A 25,810-nucleotide genomic window follows, 5' to 3' on the forward strand; every position below is an offset into this window, starting at 1 on the left:
GCAGACAACACCTGGAGAAATGCCAGATGACTCACAAGCAACATGACAACAAAAAATAGCAAAGGTTTTAAGAAATATCAGACAATGCTACTCACTGTATAAATCTGTTTCATCTAGAATCTCAGATTTGATTATTTCTTCAATCACATCTTCTAAGGTGACGATTCCCAGAACTTCATAAAATGGATCCCCTTCTCCCTCATTGTTTACCCGCTGCACAATAGCCAGGTGAGATTTACCTTTAAAGAAAAGAAAACATTTAAGAGGTGACTTTCTGAATTTCCTGAACAACATCCTACATATGATTATGGTAAAAAAAAAAAATAGCAAATACAGATACCAAATTATCAAAGACCCCATTTCAGCATTTAAAGATGGTATGGAAATATCACAAACAAATGGAAAAGCCTTATGAGCCATTAAAAGCAAGAAACTGTCACCCTGTACACATACTACACTCTGGCTCTTTGCATGGAATGGATTTGGTCCTCAGTACGGTCAGCTCTTCTATGTCCCCTTTTAGCAACTGCCACTTTAAAAGAACAGTTCTCAAAGGGTGGTCAACAGTCCCACAGGAATTCCCAAGATCCTTTTAGGATGTGGGTGAGGTCAAACTTTTAATATTTTTATAATACAAAGATGCTACCAGCCATTTTCACTGCGTTGATATTTGAACTGACGGTGCAGAGGCGCCTTCGCATGGACCAAGTCGGGGGGTGGGGAGGTACAGGGTGGGCAGACCGTGCTGGTGGTCACTATTCTCCACCATCACACGGGCACAGTTGAAAGGAAAAAGTCAGTTTCTCTTACAAATGTCCTTGATCGAGCAGTAAAAATTAATATCACTAAATCTTGACCCTGAATACATGTCTTTTAATATTCTACATGACAACATGGGAAGTACCACGACACAGTTCTGTTGCACTCTGAACTACAACAGGTTCTTGAGGAAAGGCACTCCTGTGATTAGCCACTTTCTTCACCAGACATCATCTTTACTTGGGAGAATGACTACCAGACAAACTATGGTTATTTAGATTCAGGTATTTGTCAGACATTTTCTTTTTTTTTTTTGAGACAGAGTCTTACTTTGTTGCCCAGGCTAGAGTGAGTGCCCTGGCGTCAGCCTAGCTCACAGCAACCTCAAACTCCTGGGCTCAAGCGATCCTGCTGCCTCAGCCTTCTGAGTAGCTGGGACTACAGGCATGTGCCACCATGCCCGGCTAATTTTCTCTATATATATTAGTTGGCCAATTAATTTCTCTCCATTTATAGTAGAGACGGGGGGGGGGGGGTCTCGCTCTTGCTCAGGCTGGTTTCGAACTCCTGACCTCGAGCCTCGGCCTCCCAGAGTGCTAGGATTATAGGCGTGAGCCACCGCGCCCGGCCAGACATTTTCTCAAAAATGAACAAAATGAACCTGTCACATCAAGGAAAACAATGGGCAGTATTTGCTGCCAATGAAAATATTTAAGCTTTCAATGGAAAGTTAGAATTCTGAGAAACTTTTATCCATCACCATGAGTATGAAAGCTTCTCAATAGTTAAAGACTTTTCTGATGAGATGGGTGGTGATAGTAACGAATATGATTTTTTAAACTTATTGAGTAATGCAATGTGTAAACATCTTGAAGATTTGTATAAATCAGTGAACCAATATTTTTCAAATGATTGTGGCAACAAATGTTACAAAATCATACATGGGTATACAACCCATTCAGAGTATAAGATACAACAGATTTTTTAAAAATAAAATTTTGGAATAATTTTACATTTACAGAAAAGTTACAAAGGTAGTATAGAGAGTTCCTATATACTCTTCTCCTAGTTTCCCCCACTGTTAACATCTTATATTACCATGATACAGGTGTCAAAACTAAGAAATAGACATTGATATATTACTAGTAAATAAACCCCAGACTTTATTTGAATTTCAGTGATTTGTCCACTAATGTCCTCTTTCTGCTTCATTACCCAATCCAGGGACCCACACTGCAATTAGTTCAAGAGTCCTCAATTTCTACGAGTTTAAAGGGATCCTAAGATAAAAAAAAAAAAAAAAAATGTTAAGAACTGCTGATGTAGGGGATGGGCAGATGGTAAGGGAAGAACATGAGCTGTTAAGTGGAACAGTCTTGGATTTGAACTCCAGCATGCACACTCATTAGCCATTACCAGCTTTACAACCAAGAGCAAACTAGTAACTTTTCTGAGCTTTGGTCTCTTCATCTCTAAAACCAGGCTCAAAATAACTACTACTGCGGAGAGCTGTTGTGAAGGCCAGAAATGTTGTCAGCCAGCAAAGACAGTGACTAGGGTCTGTTGGGCAATGGATGAGTGGCAACTCTTATGAATACTTTTTCTCAATTCTAAGGCACCATCAACTTATTACCAGCTTAGAGGGAAAAAATATGAAATTAAATGTACATGTGATTAAATATTTCAATTTCATAAAGATCTTTTAAAGTAGTAAATGCATTACTCAAACACTAGCATTGGTTTTCCCAATCAAGGCATGCAAAGCAAAACATATCCATAAATTAAGCCAAAGTAGACATGATCTGGAAACTTCACAATCAGTTAACATTTATATAGAGAGATTTAAATGACAGCATGTGGTTGTTTGGGTGGTGGGGGTGGGAGTGTAGTGGCTTTAAATAAGGTTTAGTTGACACTTCAAGTTGGGTGTATTCACTCAGACACGAACAGACAGTCAAATTAAAAATATTCTCTGAAGGCCAGGTCTGATCGAGTCCCCAGCACTCTCCTAGAAGCTGGCTTTGGTCCTGTGGTTTGCCAACCCTTCCTCAGCCCGGCTTCTGGTCTGCCTCAGACCCCTTCACACGCGACAGCATCCGCAAGCCCAGAAGTTTAGATTGTTAGACAATTAGGCATCCTAACAATTTTCGTCCCCAGCACACTCATGCTCAAAGAATGAAAATATTTTGAGCAATGGAGACGAGGAGGAAACTTATCAGCAACAGATATAAACACTGCATCAGGTCAAGTCAATTCTCCTCTCACCCATTCAGTTCGGTAGGTTTCTCACATCTGCTTTCCCAAGGACCCAACATAAGCAGTTAAAAATTCTTGGTGAATGCTGTCTGTCGAAAGTTAAATTCTTTTGCTATTCCCAGCTTGTGATCATTTAAAAGGAATTTTCCAAAGCAAGGTCTAATATTAGACTCAAAATGAAGTTTCCATTCCACTGAGGCGCTATTCTCACCAAAGTAACTACTGTATAATCAGATTGTCTTGGAGCAACTCATTTAAATGCAGATGCACATACTTGAAATACCAGCTCAAAAGCACCAACAGATCTGACGGGAAAGGGCCCTACTCTAGGAGAAATTATTCATGTGAATTAGCCTTCTTAGATAGAAAATTAAGTTTTCCTCAGAGTTCACTTGTAGTCACCACTCACACCTTCCACCTGCATCACTGAAACTCCTTTATCTGCCCCAGAGCCACATTCTTTTAGTTTGGAAGTCCTGGTGAGAAACTCCTTCTGAATCTCCTTCTCCATGTGCAGTACCAAAAAAAAGAAAAACAAAAACAAAAAACACCTTTACAGAATAGCAATTCAGTACACTTTCCCACTTGACCATTCACTGCAGGGAATTTAGATTTTAGTTCTTATCAGGAGATCAATCTAAAGGAAAATGTGAACAACTTTTCGATACAGAGATTTTAAAAAACTGAACTTAAACAAGCCCTTTCTTAACATAAGCATTGGAGGAATTAAGTCAGGATTGAAAGCAGAAAAGCAACCTGGAGAAAAACTAAAAACTAAAAGATTATAAACTAATGGATTTTTTTGTTTGTTTTTTGTTTTTTAGAGCTTCTAGAAGTTATACAGCCATTTAAACTAATGGATTCTTAACTTCCAAAGAGACAAATGAAAATATAGCAATCAACAAATCATGTAATTTCAACAAATCATGTAATTATAGGTATTAAATTACACTTAAAACTTTTTTGATACTCTAGCCCAGGCTAGAGTGCAGTGTTGACATCATAGCACACTACAACCTCAAACTCCTGGGCTCAAGCGATCCTCCTGCCTCAGCCTCCCAAGTAGCTGGGACTATAGGTGTATGTCATCATGCCTTGCTAATAATTTTTCTATTCTTTTGTAGAGAAGGGGTCTCGGTGTTGCTGAGCTGGTCTGACCTCCTGACCTCAAGCGATCCTTCCTCCCACCTCAGCCTCCCAAAGTGCTAGGATTACAGGCATGAGCCACCACACCTGGTCAACTTCATGAAGATAGATCAAACAAAGTGTAAATTGCCATCATGATTAGGGCTTGGAAAGAGCCCTTTCTGGCTATGAGGGGTCTTGCAGGGTGTCAGTTACTTTGAACTGTCCTTACATTTAAACTCTTCACCCTTCTCTTCTGGTCTTAGAAATGGAGGAAAAAGGAATCACTAAGCCAGGCCTAAGAGAGTCTTGGCAGGTCTATTGGCAGAGTAGAGGACTTTATGACTGTATCTCTTCAAATTCAGAGTGACAAACAAGTTATAATATGAAATAGCCTAGACTGTTCATGTTTCTACAACTGCTATGCACTCAAGGCAGGGCACCAGCACAGATGAAATTATAAGAACCATGTCTTCACTGGGAGATAAAGTAATGAAAATCATCTATTTGAGGGTATTATAGAATTGGATCAAATTTCTACCTCTGCCTGCTTCCACTGCTCCACAATCAGAGTTTATCACTTGTATATTCTCCCTGGATTGTAAACAAGCCCCAAATGGTAGCAGGTTACCACACTTGCATCTTTAACTCTATCACGCTTCTAGACTCAAATTTTGAATGACAGGTAGAACCCATTTGCATTTTGATGGGCATCAGCAACAGGACAGTGGTTAGGCTGACCTGGTTAGGTTGGGTGGTTAGGTTAGGGATATGTGACTTCTCATGAAGATAAGGACCCATTTGTTCTCAGACAATGTTGATGTCACTGAAGCAGGCCAGGACAGCCTGCAGCCTAACCGAAACAGCTAAGAAAGTCAACAGGGCGGATGTGCAAAGGAATCAGGAACGACTTGATATAGCTGTGCTAATAAAAATGACAATAGTAAAAAAAAACCCAACAATGTGAGCACAAAACAAACAACCTGTGGGGTCCTAAAATGCCACTTAAACAGCAGGAAAAAAAAAAATAAGTGGAAAATCCAGTAATGAGAAATCGAGCCACACATCTTATGTTCAGTATTGCCGCTGTGCCGCACAACTCCAGAGGGCAGCAGTAGCGCAGGATGCAGAGCCTCACAGTTCCCTAAGCTTGTGTGATGCTGTGGCACCCTCTCTAACCAAGGATAGGGCCAATGAAGCATTTGATATGCCTTTGTTTTTAAAGGATTTCCAGCTTACTAACAAATTACAATAATAATTCAATAAATAGGAATTAATAAAGTTCCCAAGGGGGAGTTATATGGAACTAGTGATAAAAGAAAGAAATGCTAAGTCAGAATTTAGGTTCCATGTGACTAACAAAATGAGAGGGATGATATATTTTAATGGCCATACTTAAGATCCCCCAAGCAAGCCAGGTTGCATGTTAGCAGTAAGGGAAGTCAAAACACTTTATAGTTAGAATTGCATTTAGTCTGGTTGACAAAAAGTCACAAACTGGCCGGGCGTGGTGGCTCACGCCTGTAATCCTAGCTCTCTGGGAGGCCGAGGCGGGCGGATTGCTCGAGGTCAGGAGTTTGAAACCAGCCTGAGCAAGAGCAAGACCCCGTCTCTACTATAAATAGAAAGAAATTAATTGGCCAACTAATATATATACAAAAAATTAGCCAGGCATGGTGGCGAATGCCCGTAGTCCCAGCTACTCGGGAAGCTGAGGCAGGAGGATTGCTTGAGCCCAGGAGTTTGAGGTTGCTGTGAGCTAGGCTGACGCCACGGCACTCACTCGAGCCTGGGCAACAAAGCGAGACTCTGTCTCAAAAAAAAAAAAAAAAGAAAAGTCACAAACTTATCAGGTAAGATAATGCCTATGAGCATAATTTATAAGCCATAAAATACAATGCTTTATGTAAGTTATCAATGAACTATAGTCACACAAATTCATTTATTCCTTCAGCAAGCAGTTACTGACTGCCCACCAGGTGCCAGGCTCATGCTATGCTGCAGGGAACAAAACAAGGGACTGGCTCAAGAGGAACATTCTAGTAGGGGAGACAGGCACTAAGGGAAGGAGACAAAACACAAGTCACGTTGTGTTAAATGTGCTGTGGAGAACAAAACAGTACGGGCGGAGCACAGTTAACACGGGATGGCCAGGGAAAGGCTGCCTGACGAGGTGGCGCGTGAGCAAAGCTGAAGGACCTGAAGGAGCCGCAGGTGTGAGTGGCAGGCAGAGGGGCAGGAGGCAGTGAAGCCGGAACACAGTGAGCAGGAAGGAAAGGGGTGAAGGTGGATCGTGTAACCGTGGTAGAGACTTTACCTTTTACTTCGAGATGGCAGTCACTGGGAGATTCTGAGCAGGAAAGTGACATGATCTGCATTATGTTTGTAAAGGGTCGCCCTGGCTGCTGGTGGTAGGTGAATGGCAGTGGAGAAGGGCTGAGGCAGGAAAACCCAACTCTGGAAGTCACCTCAGAAAGCAAGGGAGGGAGGACAGCGCTGGGGACCAGGTGGTGAGAAGTACCTGAATTCTGAACAGACTGAGTATTTTAGATAGAGCCAACAGGGTTTGCTGGTGGATTGGATGTGGAGCAGACGAGAAGGAAGAGTCGGAATAACTAAAGTTGTTTGAATTGCAAAGAACGCAGAGTTGCTATTTATCCAGGATGGCTGGGGAAGGTGTCAGTTTGGAAGGTAGAAATCCATTCAGTTTCGGACAGGTTAAGTTTGACATAATATTGGAAATGTCAAATAGGCAGTTAGATACATGAGTCCAGAATTCAGGAGAGGGAAGGAGAGAGATGTAGGCTGCAGATAAAGGCTGGGAGTCAGCGCACAGATGGCAGAAAAGCCAGAGCCCGATGGGACCACTTAGGCCATGGATGGAGAGAAGAGCCGACACCCAGGCTGGGGCATGCCAAAGTGTCACAGCTCAGCAAGCTGAGATGCAACCATGAAGGAGACTGAGAAGGAGTGGTCAGTGGGGTGAGATAAAGAGATTGGTGTTTTGGAAGCCACATTAAAAACAAAAACAAAAAACAAAACCATTTTAAGAAGCAGAGAGCAGTCAAAAGAATCAAATTAACAAAAGACGCTTGAGATAAAGGTCACAGATGAAGGATCTGAGGATTACAGTTTAAGTGACACGCCCGGGTCATGGGGTCTCCGTCCAGCATGACTTCCCTACAGCCCTTCCAGCTTCTAACAGGGAGGCGCAAACTGGCCTGCTTTTGCCAGGCAGCCTTAGCCAGAGAGAAAAGGTCTATGTCATCGGGACAGTTTGGCTTGTCCTTTCCAAAATAACACCTCCCTCTTTGAGTCCCTGCATCTGGGCATGACGCCATTGGATTTCCGATCACCCAGCCTTAAACCCTGAAATCATCTTTGTCTTCTCTCTCTCCTTTTCCCTTCCCTTTTAATGAATGAATGAATGAATACACACCTATAGTAAAGTGCATGAAATGCACAGCTCAGAGAAACTCTACATACGTGTACACTGTAAAACCACCGTCCAGGAAGGGCTAGCAGGAGTCAGGGCACCCGCCAAGGCTATGGCCACAGGGGTGAGTGAGGCAGGAGGTGGGGATGGGAGAGAGGAGCAGGGAACAGGTAACAGAGTGGTAAGAGGGGCTCGGCAGCTTACGCAGACTCCCAGCTCCAGGGAAATGCAGCTCTGCATGCCATGCCACCTTGCCTGCAGGACTGCCTTTCCCCAAGCCCGTCTCTTTGGTGATATCCCTTAAGGACAGAGAAATCACATGTGGTCCAGCCACATGTCACGATAACCGAGTAGCAACACAACTTCAGAAAAAGGGAAGCAATTCTCCCATGATATTTAGCTCTATTTAGAATCCTGTGTTTGACTCTGGGTCTTGTATTTTCCAAGAGGCAAACGGAATAGAAATGCTGAGATACACATGAACTACGTCACCTTAGGAACAATGAAAAAAGCCAGGGACATTCAGCTAGGAGAGAAACCTGCGCAAGGATGTGTCTGGAAAGTAGCCTTCAAATAGTCAACGAGAAGCAACCATTTGGCTCTTGTTCCTCCTTCCCCGACATTGTGTCTGTCCCCTGCACACTAGGAAGTTGTCTCAATTCGACAGGTGACAAGAAGCGAGCACTTTTGAGTGATGGAACGAATGCTATGATACGCTGTGGCTTAGTGAGTTTCCTTTGTGAACGCAAGAATAGAGAAGTTGTTGGCAAGAGACTTGCACCGCAGTCTGCCATGAGGTTGTCTCACTAGCTAGATCATAAGCTCTGGATTCACCTTTGTACTAATTCTCAGCCCCCACCCCTCCAGTCCCTGCCAAGCCAGCACAGCCCCAACACCCGTCTCTACGGTTCCTACTCCACTACATCTGCTACTGAATTAAGGAGAAAACTCCCTAGAGTGGGGTTCAAGGCCATCATAACCCCAACATTCTGTCCGCCTGCCGTGCCATGCTGCTTCCTCCACACTCTTCCTCTTAAAGCCTTTCCTATTCCCCAAAGGTAGAAATTGTCTTTTGCATTTCCAAACTCCCATAGCGTTATCTAAATTTCTCTGGAGGCATTTGTCGCTTTCTGTCCGATACTAAGGTTTATGAACTTTCCCCAGCCAGATGGGAAGCTCCTGTTTCTTACCTACCTTCCATAGCACCTGGCTCAGCACCCACCCTCTGCACAGAGCAGGTAGGAAGGCGCCACCCCGCAGTTACAGGGACCCTGCCCCTCACAGCCCTGCCGCAGCCACGCCACACTCTGGGGGTGCCTGGGTCTCTGTACCCACATTACTCTTAATCACAGACAGGTCCTTTTCCTCTCCATGTCCCTTCATTTCAAAGCGGCAAAATCAAAAGAAAAATGAACCCTGAATGACAAGTCGCATAACACAAAGCCATATGCTCAGATTTCTGTCATGAAGATGTGGACAATGACGCATGCCTTGCAGGTCTTCTACCAGCTACTGTGGTAGCCGATCCACTACTATAATATGAGTTATAATGCTGAAGCTTAAGGAGAAGCAATGCAATTTCATTTTGAGGAGCTATCACATAGCTATTTATGTACGGATTGAAGCTAAAATGAAAACAAAAACAAACTTCATGTGTCTTTTTTTAAGTACTTATTTTACCTTACCATCCCCAACAGAGCTAAGTGCATTTTTTCCAATTGAATTTTCCCACCGTAAAATACACCAGAAAAATGTGAGACCAATCTTAAAATAGTCCTATATAAACAATGCATGAGTATATATATAGAAGCATTTGCTGTATATAGAAGTCACTGGCTTGAAATGATGGTAACTGTTGCTATTCTGGGAGACAAAAGCTGCCCCCCCCCTTTTTTAACCAAAAACTTTACTACTTCCAAAAATTCCAAAGGCTGACCAGCAAGTGGTTAGCCCAGCTCTCCCGCCAGGACAGCGCCACGGCTCCAGCCATCAGCAGCCTCACGCCCACTCAGGCCTGGACCCACGTGTCCGCCAGTGAGCGCCACTGGGGTGAAACATGGAATTGTGGTTTCCTTTAAACACACACACACACACACAAACCAACCTCACCTTTTTGTGGTGAGAGTAGAGTTTTATTTGATACAGATAATATTTCCTAATAGGATCACTTCCTGGATGGAACCCTGCATGCATTTACTAATGTAGTAAATTATTATAGCTTTTAGGGAACAGGCTTGCTGCTGTTCTTTGGCCACTTGAACAACTTTGAAAGTCAGGAGGTAGAAAGTCACAGAGGTTATCAGCCCCTAAGCGACTTTTTTCTTTTTAAAAAAAGGAGAAGCAAAGAGGTAAGTCGTGTCCACAGTGGCTGAGCGGCCTTGTACTCAGTGCATGGAGCCAGGTCAGACTCCACATCGCTGCCCCAAGGCAACCTCCTATTGTCCCAGGCTTCCTTCTGTCTGCTATAAATGCCTGTTTCCTAACATCCAAACTAAGCTTGGTCCCACCTTCCCATTCTTAACTCTAGTCTCTTATTCTATATCCCTAAAAAGAGAACAACATCCAGGTTGAAAATAACTAAGACAATTAATGTCTAAAAGAATTATGTTTGTAGATTTTTTTGTACAGTCTTCAGTGCAGGGATGTTGGTGTCCACATTGTTTTCTTTGGATTATTTTGTTTACATCTATAAATTAGAAGTTTAATCATTAGAAATGAACTGCAGGTACTAAATGAAACATTAAAAAGTACACAGACACTAGGAAACAAACAGACCAGTGGCAAAAATTTTGAGATCCAAAGTGATAGTGTGTTTTTTGAAACAAACTATAGACATCGGTTATTTTTTTTTTAGCTAAGAATGCCAAAAGAGGAAGGCAAACATTTAACTAGTCATTCATTGTGTACTTCCTGAGCACCTATTATGCTCCTGGTACTCTTTTAAGCACTTGAGATTGTGGCAGTCGATAAGACAAACAAGGCCACATGTGTCGTAACAGGGCTGAAGAGTAGAGAGGAGCCTTAGGAAAAATATCAGAAAATTACATGGGAGGGGAGGCAGAGCTCAGGCTGTGATGCAAGTGATGGGGAGCGGCTATAAATACAGATGAAGCTTCATTCTCACCTCCTGCTGTGCAGTCTGGTTCCTACGGAGTTGGGGACCTCACCCCTAAGACTTAGTCCTTAGCACTCTTTTCTTTCTTCAGTTTTTTGTAAATTTCATCTCTTCTTACTGCTTATATTTTTAAACGTTATTTTAAAATTAACTAGTTGAACTTCACTTCTCATTTTATACATCTGTGCAGTAAGATCAGAACTATTATACATTGAGTAAAACAAATCATGTGGTTCTCAGATTTTACAGTTGTAGCAATGACGACTTGGGGCAGGCATGGTTGCCTTCAAGGACATCAATGTTTACCTATTAGAACAGTACCTCAACTATATTAGAACTATAGATACCTGCCTGACACTGTAGGCGTGCAAATATTTACTGAATGAATTTATAAATCACAAATTTAAATCTTTGGAACATATTTTTATTTTTAATCTATTTAACTTTCTGGGATAAAATGATATTCTACTTGTCCTAAAACTACCTACTTCAGATTTCTAGATGTTTCCTTTGGACTTAGATTTTAGGTATATTTCTGGAATTATTTTTGAGATTACTGCATCTTCTCTTAGTCATCACTACAGAGTAAAGACTATCACTTTATAGTATGTCAAATATTTCATCTAAGAATTTGACCGTGATTTTTACAAAACATTTCATATTAAACACCACACTCAACTGTCACCTAAAATTTTCTCATCAGGCATGCTTTCTTCTACTCATCAAATATATATTGAGTAGCCTGTTGCAGTGGTGTATGCCTGTTGTCCCAGCTAAGCCAGGCTGAGGTGGAGGTTTGCTTGAGCCCAGGAGTTCGAGTCCAGCCTGAGCAACATAGTGAGGCTCGTCTCTATAAATATATTTATATATACTGAATATATACTTTATTCCTAACACAGGGCTAAGTATATACAGATGTCTACTTCCTTAAGAAAACATGATTTTTAAAAGATGAATTAGAAAATATTCATATTACAAAAGGATCCTTTGCTTTACAAAATGGAGCATTTTTAATTTGAGATGACTATATTCACATGCACTGTAAAAGTAACAGAAAGATCCTGTGTATTTTTGCCCAAGATACCATGTATTTTTACCCACTTTCCCCCAATGGTAACAGCTTGCAAAACTATAACATAATATCAGAACCAGTATATTGGCATCAATATAATCCCCACACACAACATTTCCATCACCGCAAAGATCCCTCCTGCTGCCCCTTTATAACCACATCCAATTCCCTCTCTTTCCTCCACCCCCACCCCCAAACAGATCATTTAAATAGCTTCTCTGGTGAAATAAGAGCTTAGTTTTCTATTGGCAGAGGCTCTTATGCTTTAGATTTTTTTTGTTCTTTTTTTTTTATTTCAGCATATTATGAGGGTACAGATTTTAAGGTTTCAATAAATGCCCATTTCCCCCCCTCCCCCCACAAGTCTGAGTCTCCAGCATGACCATCCCCCAGATGGTGCACATCTCACTCATTATATTATGCTTTAGATTTTAAGTTTAAACAGACATTTAAAAGCTCACAAAATGTCAATCAATAGGAAAACAATTTTAGTCAACAAAAGCTTGTTTTACATGCGAAAACCCAAGAGTGCAGCCCAATCCAGACTAGATTAGCCAACCATGCTTCCCTGGTTGAGGCAAGTAGCAAGAAGTTATTATATAACTGAATGCCTGGATGGAACTTTTTTTGGAGGGAGTAGCAAAGACCCTATTAAACCTAGCCTTGCTCTAATACATGTCTGCACAAGCAGCTCAGTGGCACTAGGATCTTATCTTCTAAGGCAGTTCCTCTCTTTTTTTTTTTTTTTTTTGAGACAGAGTCTCGCTTGTTGACCAGGCTAGAGTGAGTGCCGTGGCGTCAGCCTAGCTCACAGCAACCTCAAACTCCTGGGCTCAAGCAATCCTTCTGCCTCAGCCTCCCGAGTAGCTGGGACTACAGGCATGCGCCACCATGCCCGGCTAATTTTATATATATATTAGTTGGCCAATTAGTTTCTTTCTATTTATAGTAGAGACGGGGTCTCGCTCTTGCTCAGGCTGGTTTTGAACTCCTGACCTTGAGCAATCCGCCCGCCTTGGCCTCCCAGAGTGCTAGGATTACAGGCCTGAGCCACTGGCCTGGCCAGCAGTTCCTCTTTAGCTCCTCCCAATGTGATGGATACAAGAGTCCCCAGTAATTTCATTAAAAACTAATCTAGGTGCTGCTGAAGGGATTTTGCTAATGCAATTAAAGTTCCTAATGGGTTGGCACTAAGTAAGAGATTATTCTGGGTGGACCTAACAATCAGTTGGAAGGCCTAAAAGGCAGGGTGAAGGCTTTCTGAAGGAGAGAAGAAATCCCACCTGTAAAAACAGCTTCAGACGATGTCTGTAGGTTTCCTACCCACTTGTGAGCTTCTCTTCCTGCCGGCCTGCTCTACCAGCTTTGGACTTTGAGCCCCCACAATGCATAAGCCAGTTCCTTAAGATAAATCCCTTGATAAATGTGTGTGTGTTCATCCTATTGGCTCTGTTTCTCTGGTTGGACCCTGACTGAGAGACTTAGCACCCATACCACAAAGGGATTTAGATAGCAAACATGTGAAGAAAAATAGGATTAAACTAACTTCTCATGTCTTAAAAAGCTAAAACAATGGACGACGGATGGTCTATGAAGGCAAACTAATGTGTGCGTGCTGTGTCAGACCTGCTCAGCGAAATTCCCGATGGAAACAGCAGGTAAAGTAACCTCTTGGAATAAAGAGTTTAGCTAGACTAAATTGTGTTTGTGTCTAAAAGACAAGCAGCCAAGTCACTCACTTTCATCCATCCATGTGGACTACCCTATTGAAGACAGCCCTCTGGCCCTCTCACCTAAGTCAGGACTCCAGGCCACCAGCCATGACAGGCTCACATTCCCACACTACCACCGGCCTGCCTGTTCCCTCTTTTGCTTGTTCTTCAGTCTTGCTGCCAGATTCTTTAGCCAGAAACCCAAAGTGAGGCAATTAATAGAAAATTCCAGTCATTATGTGACTTGCTTAATGGCCTATCCAAATGATTTGTGAGAAAATCTCATGAACCAATGAAACAGAGACAAAAGAGTTTTTTCCATTCTTTCTCTCTCCCAGAGTATTTAAAGACTTAGATTTTCCCATCTTTTGGGGAAATATTTTCTTACAAATAGTGAGGCATGCCGGGCATCTCCATTTCATCTTTTTTGGTGGTCTGTAACACCCACTGTACACTCATTGGAATGTTTTCCTAGCAAATGATCAGCAATGGAAAACATGGCTAAGACAGAAAGATGGCTTTGAGGCTGAGATGATGGGAACCTTCTCATCTTTCCCAAGAGACAGGTGGTTCTTCTATAGAACTGAAGGGTTTATTTTAGAACCAATGAGACTATTTTTGTCCCTCCTTTAGGCTCCCAGCCTTTTTAAGGATGATGAATGAAGATTGACTATACTAGTGAGGGAATAGTCCAATAGATTCATGACAGTCCTACATAGTCAATAATAGGAGATTTTAAAAAGAAATACTTCTGGCCGGGCGCGGTGGCTCGCGCCTGTAATCCTAGCACTTTGGGAGGCCGAGGCAGGAGGATTGCTCAAGGTCAGGAGTTCGAAACCAGCCTGAGCAAGAGCGAGACCCCGTCTCTACTATGAATAGAAAGAAATTAATTGGCCAACTAATATATATAGAAAAAATTAGCCGGGCATGGTGGCGCATGCCTATAGTCCCAGCTACTCGGGAGGCTGAAGCAGCAGGATTGCTTGAGCACAGGAGTTTGAGGCTGCTGTGAGCTAGGTTGACGCCACGGCACTCACTCTAGCTTGGGCAACAAAGCAAGATTCTGTCCCAAAAAATAAAATAAAATAAAAATAAAAGAAATACTTCTGCTAAAGCCAAATAATTGTACTTTAATTTTATGATTTGTTCTTCTGTTCCTTTCTTATGTTCCAGTTTTTAGACCAGTAATCATTTAGAACTTTGTTCTATAGTCCAAACTTCTTGACTTTAACTAAACTAACTTCTTGGATGATTTCCAAACAAGTAGACAAGATCAATAATAATACAAAAAACCATACATAAAAATGTGGACCTCCTGCAATACTCATAGTAGACAAAAATTACCTAAGCCCAGACAATGTGCTAAAAAATACTGTAGACCAAACCACACCATCCATTTGTGGTGGTAGCAGGCATTTTAAGGAGGAAGCAAGGTTATCAGTTCTTTTCAAACCTGCTAAAGGGGAAACTAAGAGTTGGTTTTGTTACAAGAAAAACCTTATCTTCCCTTTTCTCACTTAAGTCTCTTTCAGGAAGTCCTTCCTGATAACTTTAATTTAGAATAAGGAGGTAGAGTTGTTATTATATATTATTACATGGTCAATACAAGTATATATATATTATATAGTTAATAATCATGTTGGCCAGGCATGGTGGCTCATGCCTGTAATCCTAGCACTCTGGGAGGCCGAGGCGGGCGGATTGCTCGAGGTCAGGAGTTCAAAACCAGCCTGAGCAAGAGCGAACCCCATCTCTACTATAAACAGAAAGAAATTAATTGGCCAACTAATATATATAGAAAAAATTAGCTGGGCATGGTGGCACATGCCTGTAGTCCCAGCTAGTAGGGAGGCTGAGGCAGGAGGATTGCTTGAGCCCAGGAGTTTGAGGTTGCTGTGAGCTAGGCTGATGCCACAGCACTCACTCTAGCCTGGGCAACAAAATGAGACTCTGTCTCAAAAAAAAAAAAAAAAAAAATCATGTGATATAAGAGCTATTAAAATTATCAAAAGTTCACTGAATATTGGAGTTGGGAGGGAAATGAAATCATCGAGTTCAAATTCTTATCCAATGTATTAAGCTCTTCTACAAATTCTGTACACATAATAAATTTGAAAAAATAAAATGAAAGGGCAAAAATATTTCAAGGTTTCCTCATTGTCCTAAAATAAAAGAAGTCCTAGCACTTTACTCCTCTGTTTCCTGTCCTCGGAAACCTCAAGCTCTTCATCATCCTTACGGGGGAGAAAAAGATGCAATCAGGTGATGTTTAAAACCAAACAGTTTCTACCATAAATTCCTTTCACAATTCCTACCCACCATTCCCATTATTGGCCTTTCCCCTAATTATCTATTTAAAATGTGTAGAAGATAAAAAGAAGTCACCACCTAAACATCCATCAATGGAAACCTGGCTACATAAATTCTGGTACATCCACACGATGTAATCCTACGCAGCTGTTACAAAGAATTAAAGTAGATAGAGCTATAGAAATTGTCATGAAAAGTTACCCAAAGCAATTATTAAGAAACCATGTAGAACATTATACATAGCATGACCCCAATTGCATTAGTTGTATATATGTAGGAAAATTCTAGAAATAATTAACTATTGGCATTTTGACTGAAATTTGTAGTACTGTGGTAAGTTTGTGTCCTGCAGGGTAATTCTGATAAAGTCTACTTTATATGATTCTAACCAAAAAGGGAAAAACTGTAGACATATTAAGTGTATATACCATGTTGTATTGCATATAATCCTAAAGAAAATATTTCTCTTGACTGGGAATCAATGAAAACAGATCCCTCTGTCAGTACTGGACAACTCTAAAGGGCCACTTCGAAATCCTCCAGGCCCCGCTGCTCACTCCCCCTCCAGTGCCACAGGGACCAGCCCCACGCAGGCCTGGACGGGCGCACACTCACGCAAGGAGACCCCAGCTCACGGGACTGCTCAGTGTTCCTCTCGCTTCCTGCCTGAGGATTTCTCTTGAAACCTGCTCTGCAGTTATGCATATGTAACCCAGAAATAGGGAGAGATTAACACCCATGGGATGAATACTTCCTTTTTGTACTCAGGCAGACAGTTCTGAGAGCATTCCATAAGGCTGCTGAGAAGGTCCTGGTGGGATTGAACAACTGCTGCCCATCCTTCTCATTTTGCTTTCCTTCTCCTGAACTCCTGGCCCTCAGCATTGCAGCCATGCAAACCCCCAGCACGCGAGCCTTTCTATCAGGGTGATGCTCAGACTAAGACACCAGATGACTGGGAAATTTTTCTGCCATCCAGTTTTTGGCTTCACACACTTCATGTTCTTTTTCTTGCACGATTCCAGTGCCAGATGTGTTAGGACACATTCATGTCTTGATACACTGCTGGTCCTGTACTTTCGAATGACATCCATATATCTGGATGTCCTTCCCATACAGGGATGGCCAGCAATAAACATCAAAGTGACTGCAAACCACACAGATAAATCCTACTAAATCCAAACTAAATGTATCCCCAGCTTAACATCCCCATAGCTGGATTCCAAAAATGCCTGGGACCACTCCACCATTGTCACACACAAGAAGAGTGAGAGACAGTAACTCAAAGTGGAAAAAAAGTAATTTTGACCGACTATAGTTAAAACATCTAATTTTTGAAATTTTACAAAAACAGATGACCATGTAAAATACATTTGCCAGGGGGCCTTGGAAGAAGCAGCCCATGCATGTGAGAAGCGCTTAAGCCTAAGCTTCATTAGCTTTATGGTAATAAGCTTTTTACTAAATACTAATCAAATAACTGCAACAAAGGTGGGCATAACACATAGACTGAAAACTAAAATCTACATACTACTACCACCCCCAGTCCAATCTTCTAGACTTCAGATACAAAAATATTCTACCTGCCTACTTGGTCCTCTTCACTTGTCCAATGAGCATCTTAAGTTCAACATGGCCAAGGAATCTATGATCTTTACCAAACCTCCACTTCTAATTCTCTTAGTAACAGCACCAGTATATGCCAAATGTAAAATTGCAGGCATCAACTTAGATTCCTCCTTTCCTTCTAGTTTCACCCAGCTCTGACATACTAACACCAAACACTGTGTTAAGTTCTGAATTTAAGACTGCGTCCTAAGTATCTGTCATTTCTTTTTTTATATATTTATTTTTATTTTAGCGTATTATGGGGGTACAAGTGTTAAGGTTACATATATTGCCCATGCCCCCCTCCCCTCTCGAGTAAGAGCTTCAAGAGTGTCCATCCCCCAAATGTTGCACCTCTTACTTGTTTGGTTGTATATGCCCATCCCCTCCTCCCCCTCCCACCCCCCCATAAATGTTACTCCTATATGTCCACTTAGGTGTTGATCCGTTAATACCAATTTGCTGGTGAGTACATGTGGTAATATCTGTCATTTCATCTTCTCCATATCCATTACCAGCTCACCTTAATTCTGGATCCTCATTATTTCTCTTCTGAACTGCAACCACCTTCTAACTTCTCTAACTTTAACACGATCTCAAAGCCACTTCACTGATGGCAAAATAACGTTCCTAAGAACCAAATCTGAACATGTTTTTTCCTGCTTAAAATTCTTCCATGGGCTTCCCATCATATTTAGGCTTGCTTTAGTGCGTCGCCATGGCCTACAAAGCCCGTGGTGATGCAGGCGAGCCTTCTCTAGCTGCATCTCCTCCACCTTTGCTCATTCCACGCCAGAGCCCACAGCTTGCACTTCCTGGACTAGATGCCCTATTCACTGTCCTCCCCTGGACTCCAGTACCCTTCTCTTCAAAGAGGCAATTCAAGTATCATCTCATCTCAGAGGTCTCCTAGCCTCACCTATGCCGGCTGGGTTTGGTGCCTGTCTCTGTGTTCCCATAAAGTCTGCACTAGCTCCGTTAGGGCATTTATAATCCTGTATTGTAATTTTCTCTCTCTTCTTTAAGATTTCTCTCAATTCTCTGTGAGATTCTCAAAGGCAAGCATTCTGTTTCACATCTAAAAGCCTCAGAAACTAGCACAGTGCCTGGTATATAATACTCTCAAATAAATGTTAACTAAATACTTCAAATTAATCCTAAGAAAATGCAAGAGGGAAACAGTATTATCTTTGCAAGATCTTGTTGTAAGAGGAGGCTGTTTTTCTTCCTGGGATACAGCGCAGTAAATGAGGCCAGTCAGCACTGCCAGTGATTATAATTTTAGCAACCATTTCCCAGAAGAGAGACCAATTGTTGTTACCTAATCTAAGGCCTTGTACATAAAAGACACTCATTTCCTATTTAATTTAATTGTACTGATTTTATTATTTTAACTCCTATTGGCACCAAATTCTAGAAAAGTTACAATTGAGTTTGTCCCCAGATGAAGCCAGCTTGAAAAAACAAGTAGAAATCAAACCCTGTGCTCCTTCCTGTTCAGCTTGAGAATATCTTCAAAGAATTTTCATTGTCTTCTTAAACACACAACATGAATTTAGCCTGGAAACCAAGACTCTGATATTCAAATATGATTGGTTGTCAAGTGAAAAAAAAAAAGATATGCATTTAGTTTACTGAACGGATAGATGAATAAAATGAATGAAGTGAATGAATGGCTGGCCAAAAGAACCCAGCATTTATTTGCTCATGTTAAAGATCCTTAGAAACACACCATCATTTTGACGGATCTGCTGCTCCGAAAAAGTGACCACCTGTCTTAAGCTTTCTAGGAGGAGGCACTACAACTGCCTGAAAGGACATCACCTTGGTTCCTGACATATGTTCAGAAGATCAGGCTGTCCTTGGCCACTGACCCCTCATCAAAAAAGGCATAGTTTGTAGAGCTCAAATATGTGTGCAAGGACCTTAATTCTGTCAGTGATTAAAGGCTTACATCTAATATCAGACAGGTCTGGATTTGGATCCTTTGGCTCTCTCTGCTACATTCTACCTACGTGACCAAGAGCACATCATTTACCTTCTTGTGGCCTCTCACTTTACTCATCTGTAAAATGGAGATATAGCCTAAGTTTACTATGAAAACTGAAAAAAATTAGAATTTAAATAATGCTTGGCACATAGTAAGTACTCAATAAATTATAATTATATTATTGAACTTTCTCTTGGAGTCTGAAGCTAAAAATCATCTCAAATGTACATGCAAAAAACATTTCAATATCTACAGAAACAGGATCTTGGCATCATTGGAATTATTCAGCTATAAGTAACTTCTTTATCAGTATAGATTATTGGCTTCTATAAAAGAACATAATTTATATCATCTAAGAATTCAATCCTATGTAGGTTTGTTTCGTTGTAAAGTTCTTCAATATATCAACTCTACAAATTGTTCACTCTGTTTCTCGAACACAGTTGTGCAGCTATGGGTCACATGGGTCATGGAGATTGTCCTCCCTCCCTTCTCACCTCCAGAAGTAGCTGCTCCCGCTTAGTGGATGAGGCAGTGGGGAGGGCGGCCCATGAAGGAAGCTTGTACAGCCACTGCCTTTGTCATATTTCCTCTGTGAAGAAATAGAAGACTTCAGTTCCCGGGATTCGTTAAGCTCTAGAATAGAGAACTAAGGAACTACTTTGTATTTTCCTAAGAATCTCATCTCTTTGTGCAGAGCACCATCGCAGCCAAACTGTTACATATTGTTTTTGCACCTCTGTCAGGAAACTGGAATGATAATAAACACAGGTAGCTTGCAATACACAATAAATTGAAGGAAGTTGGCATAGAGCAGAGAAAGACTCAGAGACTGAGGGAATGAGAGGAAGAAAATACAATGAAAGAATAAATTATACGCAGTGACCATACCAACCCTGACATTCGCAAAAGATACTGCAAAGATTTCTATGTTTAGGATTGGAATACACTGAGGTCAATATGCCCTCCTCTGCTGCTGGTCATGGATTCATTCAACAATTATTTTTACTGTGCACTCACTATATGCTAGGCACCATACTAAGCACTAGGGATTAAACACAGACACAGGCAAATAAGACTCATCCTTACTGTCAAGTAACTAGAAGGCGAGTGGGGAAGATAAGCAAGGAAAGCCACAACATGGCCGACTCTATAACTGCCCTCCATGTAACAACCTGCCAACTGACTGACACTCCATTCTCCCTGAAAGACACTGACTGCGGCACACAGCATTCAGTGACTGCACACTGGATGCTTCTGGCCAGGAGACTGCTAGGTAGCACCCTGCATACTCTCCTCCTAGATTAAGTAGAATGTTTACTAAGAATTGGTTATTTCTGTTTCCAAATCTATTTATGACATTTGCACTTAACGCTGCAATTATGCAATTTAGGTATTGTTGAAACCAATGAGAATAAAAAGGGTTGTTTCTATGAACACTGTCTTAGTCCATTTTGTGCTGCTATAACAGAATACCTTAAACTGAGTAATTTATAAATAGAACGGAGATTTATTTCTTACAGTTGTGGAGGCTGGGAAGTCCAAGACAGAGGGACCCACATCTACCTGTCAGGAGCCTTCATACTTCCCATGGCAGAAGGCAGACGGGCAAGACAGCAAGAGGGAGCCAGATTCTGTTTTATTTTTTTTTTTTTTTATTTTTTTTTTTTTTTGAGACAGAGTCTCGCTTTGTTGCCCAGGCTAGAGTGAGTGCCGTGGCGTCAGCCTAGCTCACAGCAACCTCAAACTCCTGGGCTCGAGCGATCCTTCTGCCTCAGCCTCCCTGGTAGCTGGGACTACAGGCATGTGCCACCATGCCCGGCTAATTTTTTATATATATATATATATCAGTTGGCCAATTGATTTCTTTCTATTTATAGTAGAGACGGGGTCTCGCTCTTGCTCAGGCTGGTTTTGAACTCCTGACCTTGAGCAATCCGCCCGCCTCGGCCTCCCAAGAGCTAGGATTACAGGCGTGAGCCACAGCGCCCGGCCAGATTCCGTTTTAGAGCAAGCCCACCATCGTGACAAATGAACCTATTCCTGAGAGAGTGACATTAATCCATCTGTGAGGGCAGAGGCCTCACAACCTAATCACCTCTTATTAGGCCTGCCCCCCAACACTGCTGCAGTGGGGATTACGTGTCCAGTACATGAACTTTTTGGAACACACTCAAACCACAGGAGACACTATGATGAATTCTGCAAAGAATCAATAAAAGCAAACTGCTAAAAAACAGCAGGGAAAAAAACCCCAAACCTGGCTATTAAATTAGGAGTAAGAGCACTGTGCTAGCGAAAGAAAATATCTTAAAAAGATTCTACACTTGTATTGCTTCAAAATGCTTTCTACTACTTATTCCACTTGAAATGAAAACTTGGATTTAGAGAAGATTTAGAGAAGATATATCATGGATGTGATTCAGACACAATCTCACCAAACACCAAGCAGTGAGCCCACAGTCAAAGAAAATGAGGTAGCCCTACATCAGAAGAATGGCAATATCATTTTCCAATGCCTGTTGAAATAAATTGGTTCAGGCAAAGAGCATTAATAGCTGCTAAAACCACCAGTGGACAGATTGATGGAGAAAAGAATATTCATCTGGTGCCAAAGTATCACTCCACGGATTATAGCTAATGCTGAAGGAGAAAGCAAATCTTTACAATGGAAGCAATTGGCAGTTGCCACCTTAATCAAGTGATCAAATTTAACATCATTAATACTTGATAATCAGACTTTTTTGCTACCCAAAGTTTTGCACTCCAAAGTACATTTTATCCTCTATAAAGCATTCTTGACAAAAGTGTTTAATCAAGAACTTGTATCTAATGTCCAGTGTATAGGAAACACAGGCTCGAGAATGAGTTAAATGATACCATGACAAAACAATAATACAAACCCCTAAATGTAGGGCACTACAAATCAACTAGCTTGGTTTCTTTAAAAAGTCAATGCCATTATTAATTTTGTTTGGTATTATTATAATGTCAATTTGGTTACATAAGAAAATGTCTTCATTTTTTAGAGGTGTGAGGCATGAAATGACATGATGTCCATCTTAATTTTAAAATATTTTAGCAAAGAAAGATAAATTGAAAACAATATAGCAAAATCTTGATAATGGCTGAATTGGTGGTGGGTATATTATAGTTCATCATTTTTTCTACTTTTGATATGTTTGAAACATTAAAATATAAAAACAGTTAATGCCATGAAAAATCTAAGGGGGGATTTATTCTGGTTTAAAAAGACAAAAGAGGCATAAAAACAAAATGCAAAACACAAATCTTGATCCAATATTTGTTAAAAGAAAACCAACACTAGGCCAGGCGCGGTGGCTCACGCCTGTAATCCTAGCTCTCTGGGAGGCCAAGGCAGGCGGATCGCTCGAGGTCAGGAGTTTGAAACCAACCTGAGCAAGAGCGAGACCCCATCTCTACTATAAATAGAAATTAATTGGCCAACTAATATATATAGAAAAAATTAGCCGGGCATGGTGGCACATGCCTGTAGTCCCAGCTGGGGAGGCTAAGGCAGGAGGATTGCTGGAGTCCAGGAGTTTGAGGTTGCTGTGAGCTAGGCTGACACCACAGTACTCTTGCCTGGGCAACAAAGTGAGACTCTGTCTCAAAAGAAAGGAAAAAAAAAGAAAACCAACACTAGATGACATTTTGGGAGCAATTGGGAAAATCTGAAAGTTGACAGGGTAGTAAATGATTTTAGGGTACTATAATTTTCTTAAGAGTGATAATGGAAACTCTTGTATGGGAGAAGTATGCTAAAACATTTCAGGGTTAAGTATTATGATGTCTGCAACTTTCTTTGAAGTGGCTTAGAAAAATATATTAAGAATTATGAAATCTAGAAGATATGTATATACATATTTATCATGCTAGTCTTTCAATTTTCGGCATTTTGAACATTTTCATAATCAGAAGTTTTAAGACATTTGTCAAATGATTGCAAATTTGCTTTGTTTCAAAATAATACTTAAAGAATACATGTATAATTTTTAATGATTTCATACTTTAGCTAGCTTTGTGATTTAATGAACCAACAAAGAGTAATGAGCAGCAGCACAATTCACAATTGCAAGGATGTGGAAACAACCCAAGTGCCCATCAATACATGAATGGGTTAATAAAATGTGGTATATGTATACCATGGAGCACTATTCAGCTATAAGAAACAATGGTGATATCGCACCTGTTGTATTTTCCTGGCTAGAGCTGGAACCCATTCTACTAAGTATCGCAACAATGAAAAACTATGCACATGTACTCACCAGCAAATTGGTATTAACGGATCAACACCTAAGTGGACATATAGGAATAACATTTATTGGGTGTCGGGCAGATGGGGGGGGGAGGAGGGGATGAGTATATACATGCATAATGAGTGCGATGCGCACAGTCTGGGGGATGGACACGTTTAAAGCTCTGACTGGGGGTGGGGGGCGGAGGGAAGGAAAGGCAACATGTGACCTAAGCATCTGTATCCTCATAATATGCTGAAATATAAAAAATTAAAATTAAAAAAATAAAAATAAAAAAAAGAGTAATGAGGGAGAGGACCCAGACAGTGGTGTGCTGGTAAATGTTTAATAACTGGCTCTCTGGGAAAAGCCCTGATTTATAGCATTTGTCAATTTCTATAGTGTAAATTCCTGCCACAGCTGATTCCAAGTTACTAACAATGTCTGAGCACAGAGTTGGAAAGAGATAACCACAATTGGTCTTTTGAACCAGTAGGAGCCAGTTCCAACACACCACTAAATCCAGATTATAAGAGAGGAACACTTCAGCTGCAATAGGAGAGAAGGAGAGGATGGTTTTCAGAAAAGGGAGAAAGATTTGTTTGTTGTGAAGAGACAGTGGCATTGGTTTTCAGAAGAAACAAGGTCATCAGCTGACCATGAGGGATGGAGGAGAAAGAGGTTTAAACACAGTAAAAAGAAAAAAAAAGGATAACATCTTCCTCAAAGGGTGCTTATAAAGGTTTTTTTTTTTTTTTTTTTTTTTTTTTTGAGACAGAGTCTCACTTTGTTGCCCAGGCTAGAGTGAGTGCCGTGGCATTAGCCTGGCTCACAGCAACCTCAATCTCCGGGGCTCAGTGATCCTACTGCCTCAGCCTCCCGAGTAGCTGGGACTACAGGCATGCGTCACCATGCCCGGCTAATTTTTTTGTATATATATTTTCAGTTGGTCAATTAATTTATTTCTATTTTTGGTAGAGACGAGGTCTCGCTCAGGCTGGTTTCGAACTCCTGACCTTGAGCAATCCGCCCGCCTCGGCCTCCCAAAGTGCTAGGATTACAGGCGTGAGCCACCACGCCCGGCCGCTTATAAAGGTTAATTATAGCATATATAAAATATTCAGCACAGTGCGTGGCATACAAAATAATGACTAACTTATTACTCTACACCTCCTACTATTATGTCCGAACCTGAACAAAAAATCTAAAAGGTCATTTCATCTTTTTAAGAAGTCATTTGGTGTTTGTCTCTAAGGAGGGGAACCAAATGACCAGGCAACAGGGTAAGAGACAGGAGGGAGAACTTTTACAGCCTGGAGGCTCTCAAATTTTGAAAAATGGGAAAGTATTACTTTTTAAAAAAATGAATGAAATGAAATCTGTATAAACCTTAGGACATGAGTCTCTTGGAAAAAAAAAAAAAAACCCGCTATTCCCTTAAGCCACTAACCTGACATGTATGCAGTAATGCATTTTGCCCTATCATTCCTAATATAAGAATTTAAAAATCAACAACTGCAAACCATAAGTTAAATTCCAAATCAGTATGCCCAGCTGACATGGTAGAAGTTGCAGTTTCACAGGCCAATGCATATATGGAGAAGTCACAATCTTGGCTGCCTCGGTCCCCATGATGAAATTCCCTTAGTCTTCACTCACTCCGATTACTGCAAGTCACCTGAAAATACATTCATTTAGCAAATCTCTACTGAACACCTTCTTATGTATTGGGCCTAGAACTACAGAGAGTGAATATAACACCCTTGCTGACCTTCAGGAGCTCTAATTTGGCCTTCAAAGTCTCCTTTACCAGGAATTTATTCAATTACAGGCAACTATCTTTAGGCTGAAATTACTACATATGTATTCACACATACATGGTAGAAGCAATTCTTATTTAAATGAACCAATATTTTCCTCACAAATTTGCTAGAAAACACATTTTGTTAAATGAATCCTAGTTTGAAACCATGAATTAGCATTGTAGTCTTCTGGGGGGAAAAGTCCAGAGAAAATGGATAACACAGATAACAACGCTCAGGTGATCAACAATGACCCCGTGCCACCCACAGCAGGAGCCAAGAGGGAACTGCTGGAGCGGGGCTGTGCCCCTCCTGCAGGTCCCACCCATCACCACAGTCAAGTGGGAGCCCCAGAACGCTGTGTTT

At 41.2% G+C, this 25,810-nt stretch overlaps 1 protein-coding gene across 2 annotated transcripts in view; it reads right to left on the reverse strand.

Moving 5' to 3' along the window:
- CNNM2 (cyclin and CBS domain divalent metal cation transport mediator 2) overlaps positions 1–25,810 on the reverse strand; it is a 149,516-nt gene that overhangs the window by 30,477 nt on the left and 93,229 nt on the right. For both annotated transcript variants that reach the window (XM_012770265.3, XM_012770274.3), the window contains exon 2: positions 96–239. In XM_012770265.3, coding sequence (XP_012625719.1) covers positions 96–239 — 144 coding nt within the window. The remainder of the gene's footprint in view (positions 1–95; positions 240–25,810) is intronic.

The sequence above is a fragment of the Microcebus murinus genome, chromosome 14 (genome assembly GCF_040939455.1).
Source record: "Microcebus murinus isolate Inina chromosome 14, M.murinus_Inina_mat1.0, whole genome shotgun sequence".
In the NCBI taxonomy this organism is placed as follows: Eukaryota; Metazoa; Chordata; class Mammalia; order Primates; family Cheirogaleidae; genus Microcebus; species Microcebus murinus.